Genomic DNA, 5,985 nt, shown 5'->3' with positions numbered 1-5,985 from the left:
ATAAATACTATAAATGTAATCATATCTAAAATATGCATTAAGACTCAAAGAGCTTGTATAAAACAAGAGAACACTCTTGCCCCTGAGTGAGGGTAATGAAGAAATATAAAAAATGGCTTAAATAAATCTCACAACAGTCTAATAGGCTAAAAACTGTTTCCATTGTTGTAAATAAAAGTATATGGATAGGCTAAGCATTTAGCATCGCTTAGTTTATTTGCATTGTGTAATATTAATCATGTGGCTATATGTGACTTTGAGCAGCATACATGAACTCACCTGTTTAAGTCATGGATGTAGTTAAGTGGTGGGGACTGAGCAAAGCCAACTCCTGCCTCCCAGATGTACTCACAGCTATCCAGAGAGTGCATGTCCTCCACAGAGTCCTGTGAGAGCAAGGCACACACACGCACGCACGCACGCATTCACGCACGCACGCACGCACGCACGCACGCACGCGCGCACACACACAACACAGGCATATGCACACACATTCATACAGAGAGAGAGAGAGAGAGAGAGATTTGGAATGAGTGTGACACAGCAAATCTATATTCTATATGTATCTATATCTACTTATTTACATTGTTTAGCATTAGTGTAATCATATAGAGCTTATAGTTAACATGTGACATGAAAAAGCACAAGCACACATCACCATCTCATAGTGGAGCATTTCCTCATAGAAGATTTTTTCCGCTCCAACAAACACACAATGGTGTTGTCATGGACAATTGGTTGGCATCTTTTTCAAAAAGAATGCAGGAAGTTTTTACTGAATTCTTATTGCCAACTGGCTGAGCAAGAAATGTCACAAGACGGAAGGAGGAAATGGGCAGCATATTGCTGCTACACTCAGAGCAGGATTGACAACATTAATGTCAATATGTACTTCATATGGGAATTACTGTAGGCTTGGGTGACCATGTTTTATGTTGAGGAGGTTGTAATGTTGCTGTATGTACTTCATATGGGAATAAGGCTTGGGTGATAGTGCTTTAAGTTGAGGAGGTTATAATGTTGCTACATCATATGGGAACAGGCTTGGGTGATAGTGCTTTAAGTTGAGGAGGTTATAATGTTGCTACATCATATGGGAACAGGCTTGGGTGATAGTGCTTTAAGTTGAGGAGGCTATGTGACTATGTACATCATATGGGAACAGGCTTGGGTGATAGTGCTTTAAGTTGAGGAGGTTATAATGTTGCTATGTACATCATATGGGAACAGGCTTGAGTGATAGTGCTTTAGGTTGAGGAGGTTGGTCTGAAGTGCTCACCGGCCCGTTCCTCTTGTGGCTCTGCACAGTGAAATCCGGGCAGAACAGAAGGTCAGCGATGGCCAACAGCAGGGACTCTGCCAGGGGTCGAGCACCTTCATCATCATCATCGTCATCAGCTTCCTCCAACTGTGAGGACACCACCAACCACATCTCATGTAATACAATAGTAATAATGTGATGCTATGCCATGACACGCGGTATAAGATCTTTTAAAATAGTGTGTGTGAGTGTGTTGGTACCCCGGCTCGCCCAGCTCCCGGGACTGTGGACCAGAAGAAACCCCTCCAGTCCTGATCCTCAAAGATGTAGGGCAGGATGCGCGTCAGCATGCGGCAGCAGTTCAACACCACCGTCTTCTCCCGCTCACTCGGACACCCCGACTCTGCCCCCTGGACCAGCTTCTCTACCGCCTGAGGAGCACACACACACACACACACACACACACACACACACACACACACACACACACACACACACACACACAGAACACCACAGTCATTTATTTATAACATATATTTAATGCAAGCTTGGCAAACCAAACCAAGTGTCTGTCGCAAAACAAAACATGGCACAAGCATTTCTTATCAGTTTTTGTCATCAGCCTATTTGTAGTTGAGGCTCAGACTGGCATCTTTATGGTGTCATCAGCCCCCCCCCCCCAAACTGGTTCAGATCTAACCTTCCTCTGGACCTTCCTCTTCCTCAGTTCTAATCTTAAATGCCCCTGTATCCGTCAGTAGTCTCCCTATCTCCATATGAGAAGTGAGTCGGAGCTCAATGAAATAGGCTTTGGCCTCAGAGTTATACTGAATACTAAATAAAGTAAGCATATCCTTGAAATGTACACTGATGTCATTCTGTTTATGCAAATCTGTGCACATAATAAAAAACTAAAAAGAGCAATTCAAATAGCCAGTGAGATATGGTTTCCATGGTACTACTCAGTAAAAGAGAGAGAGGGTAGGCTAAGACACAATCTCTTTTGTCCTTGATTAGCTACATTAGCAGGAAATGGTCAGTATGACTCAGGAAGGGACTGGTTCTGATCTGCTTCCTTCCCACTGGGCAGCAGATTGCCAGGGATTCCATTCACCTCCTCCAGACTCTGAGTCTTTCACAAGAGAGTGTGTCTGCACGAGCAGTCGTTGATGACACCAGCCAGGTTAAATTGTTGTATTGTCTGAGAAAAAGACCCTTTGCTCCAATACATACACATATTTCGATGATTTATATGAACTAACCTAGCTTAGCATTCATTAGCATATATTTCACCAACATCTGCCAAAGTAACAACTGTTGACATTCATGGCAACCTGGTGATTACAGATGACAGTCAACACAAAATCAGTATTTAATGCAAAGAGAACTTGCTGGCTGGGATTACCTTGTAGCACAGGGTTGCCAGATTGGAGGGAGACTCCTCCCTAACAGCCCGGATCTCAGCAGCAGGAACCAGGGCAAACACATCCTGTACCGTCGTGGTGCTGTCTGCCCAGAACTGATCCCAAAATGCATCATCTGTGGCCTCCACTGGCTGTAGACAATCATAATAACTGAGTTGGTGAATGTGCACAAATCAAAGCATCATCAGCACAAATGCATTCACTAAATCACACACACACACACACACACGTGCACGCGCGTGCACAGCACACACACACACACACACACACACACACACACACACACACACACACAGAGAGAGAGAGACTTCAGTAAACAAAAGCAAACAAGTTTTAAAAGACAGGTCTCTTTAATATGCAGTTTCCAGATATAATAACAGCAGTTCAGAGCAATAATCAAGTATAAACATCTCACAGACAAAAAAACAAACACATTCGGTGGTGACGTCTAAGGTCTATTTTTGGACCATTTCAATAAGAATGTCTGGTCTGCAGACGTCCTACTTTGTTTAACACTGGAGAATATGAATACACAAAGCATACATCTTCTACAGAATGTAAACCAAAATAAAATGTTGGCAGAAACAGTTTTGACTCCGTGGTTATTTGCTCATTGTGAGACATTTACTTAAGGAGCCACCTGCAGCATCTGGCCATTGACATATGAGACTCCTTACGTCATCATACAACAATAAATGGCACATGTTGCCCCTCTATAATAATGATCATAACAGTCTTGTGCAGGTACTCATACATCATTCAGTGTAGATTTACACGAACAGAAACGATAATACTCGTATGGCAGGGGTAGAATCATACAGTTTGATTATGTCAGTCTCTCAGATTATTCATCTGAATCAAGGCCATTATCATCATCACATGGACTGACTCGTTAGTATTCAAAATCAACGACATCACTGATTTTTCAAATCTGGTACTATCCTATGCTGTAGACTTGTGAGATAATGGCGTGAAATGAAAGACAAAGGGCTTTATTCATTGCTTTTAAATGTCGAATGACCAAAGCAGCCCATTCTAAATTGCACGTTAAAGCGAACAACCACCAAACTATATACAGACGGGAATTGTATCATAAACTAAATATGTCATACAGCTAAGACTGTCAAGCATCAAAACATTGATCATACAATTGGCTACAACAGCGCATTGCATTATATCAGATCATTGATGGTGCAGTACCCTCTGACGCGCACGGTGCCATCTGACACGCACTGATCCTACTCCCCGTCTGGCTCTTTGTTATTATGAGTCATTGAGATTGAAATGTATATTTAACGTTACAAACCTGAGTTTTGGTTGTGAGTTGAATGACAGCTTTCCTGAAATTCAGTTTAGAATCCGTGTTTCCCATTTTGGATGACCTGTCAGTGGTACGGCTTCGCTGCCGTCAATCCTGTTAATCCTCATACACAGGCTCCACAGCCTTGCTCTGAGGCTTGAAGAGCTTGAAGCTCGTGCGGAGGCGGTGGATGGCGCACTGAGAGCGACACTTCCGGGTTCCAATCAAAACAAACGCAATCAGCTGAAACAAAGCCTATTGCAGATCAAAAATTATATTATATCAAACCTATCCTATTATAATGCAACGAAGGCTAAACTAATATACTTGTCCAAATCAATTATTACATATATTTTTATTATTATTATTCTTTATTATTATTAATCTTCTTTACTGTTTGATAACATTCATTGATTGTGGCAGTCAGCCCACTATTTAGAAAAATGTGGTGGCTACATCAGAAGTGGTTTTCTTCATCAGAAGCCAAAGGTGGAATAAGCACAGTGGCCTAGCTGTGGGCTGATTATTGTTTAACACGTACTGAGAGGTTGTTTGACCATAGTCTATCAAAAGTTACAGATTTAGGTTGTCCTAAAATTTTTATTAAATTAAATAAAATTCTACTTGATAGCATACATAAGAATAATAGGCTGTTTGCCACTAAGCCAGTTGTTGGTCATATCCATTGGCCTAAGGAACCTTTAGGCTACTAAAAGGCTATCTTTTTTTAAGATACAATTTCAAAGTACCTTGCCTGAGTGTCATTAGCACTACAATCAATTTATCCTTATTACATAATTTCATATTTGCTATGGAAGAACCTGTACTGGGTGCGGTTGGCAGAAAATATGTTTTTCCTTTTAATACTCCATTCCTGTAGATGGCAGCAAATGTTCTATAATTCAGCATAATCTAGGCAAAGGGATTTGAAACTGTATCTGTGCTATTCGGTCTGAATTGCTCCTTGAAAATGACATTCATTGAAACAAAAATAAAACTGTGTGTAGACCTATATTCTTTCGTTAAAATTTAAAATGTTTATCAGAGTATTTTTCCTTTCCAAGCAGTGGTGCAAATCACTGGAGACATCACTGAACTACATTTACAGTGCTTACTGTATGCAGTATGTCTTACACCTGTCCCTGGCCTGCTCACATGTGTGTGTCCTATAGGTCTGCTTTTGAGACACAGGGCACCATAAAAGTGGGTGTGTTAGGAGCGGGGGCGATTCCAAGGGCCCTTGCACTGACAAGGGCCTCCGATAAAATATGACCAACATTGTTTGCAGTTGAGTATTGTTCTACAAATGCTGTCCAACATTTCTAATATAGTGACCTTGTGATAGTTACAGCTTTGTAAAGCACCTCACTTAATTTCTTAAAGGTAGGGTTAGCGACACAGAAGAAAGATTATTTGAATTTAATTATTTGAAATCAACAGCCAAACTACAGTAATAGATCACTCCCTTCACTGCTCCATAGGTGTGGGGGTGCACGCTAATGCCACCTATATTATGTGTGCAGTGTGTGTGTGTGTGCAGAGGGGTATACTATGAAGCGAAGTTATTCGCTTCATAGTATAAACTTCTGGGGTTACTGCTGATCTCAAAACAATATATCACTTCAGGAGCAATACATGCTCTTTGGAGATCAGTGGATACTCCTGAAATTACCGGGGTAACCTCACTTTGAAGTATACCCCTCAGGTGTTCACACTGTGTTTGTTTTCAGTATACAGAGGCAGGACTGTGTCCTACACAGAGTGTAAGAACACCAGAAGACCGCTACCAGATAGATAGGAGATATTTACTGAATGTGGCAAAACGTTTATTGGCTTAGAATCGCTCACTATTCCTTTAAGTAGGTGACACATCACTGGTCCCTTTAGCAGCATCTGTGGAACAAACTGAAGTGATTTTCTTTAAAAATAACCGACAATGGAACACATCTGGGTCTAATCTAGTTTGGCCTCCAGAGTCAAATGCTATTCCTGACATTAAG

At 41.3% G+C, this 5,985-nt stretch overlaps 1 protein-coding gene across 1 annotated transcript in view; it reads right to left on the bottom strand.

Moving 5' to 3' along the window:
• Window positions 1–4,129, bottom strand: part of hid1a (HID1 domain containing a) — a 13,132-nt gene extending 9,003 nt beyond the window's left edge. The window contains exons 1-5 of the mRNA XM_076265959.1: window positions 3,992–4,129; window positions 2,667–2,816; window positions 1,522–1,692; window positions 1,280–1,408; window positions 280–386 (exon numbers count right to left, since the gene is read on the bottom strand). Coding sequence (XP_076122074.1) covers window positions 280–386; window positions 1,280–1,408; window positions 1,522–1,692; window positions 2,667–2,816; window positions 3,992–4,057 — 623 coding nt within the window. The 5' untranslated portion in view covers window positions 4,058–4,129. The remainder of the gene's footprint in view (window positions 1–279; window positions 387–1,279; window positions 1,409–1,521; window positions 1,693–2,666; window positions 2,817–3,991) is intronic.
• Between the last annotated feature and the right edge of the window lie 1,856 nt (window positions 4,130–5,985).

Source organism: Alosa pseudoharengus, unplaced genomic scaffold (genome assembly GCF_046254945.1).
Source record: "Alosa pseudoharengus isolate Yale_2024_CS ecotype anadromous, Long Island Sound unplaced genomic scaffold, YU_APseudo_1.1 YU_APseudo_1.1_scf_4, whole genome shotgun sequence".
Lineage (NCBI taxonomy): Eukaryota > Metazoa > Chordata > Actinopteri > Clupeiformes > Clupeidae > Alosa > Alosa pseudoharengus.
Note: the sequence above shows the minus strand (reverse complement) of the source record. Positions and strands in the feature narration are given on the sequence as shown.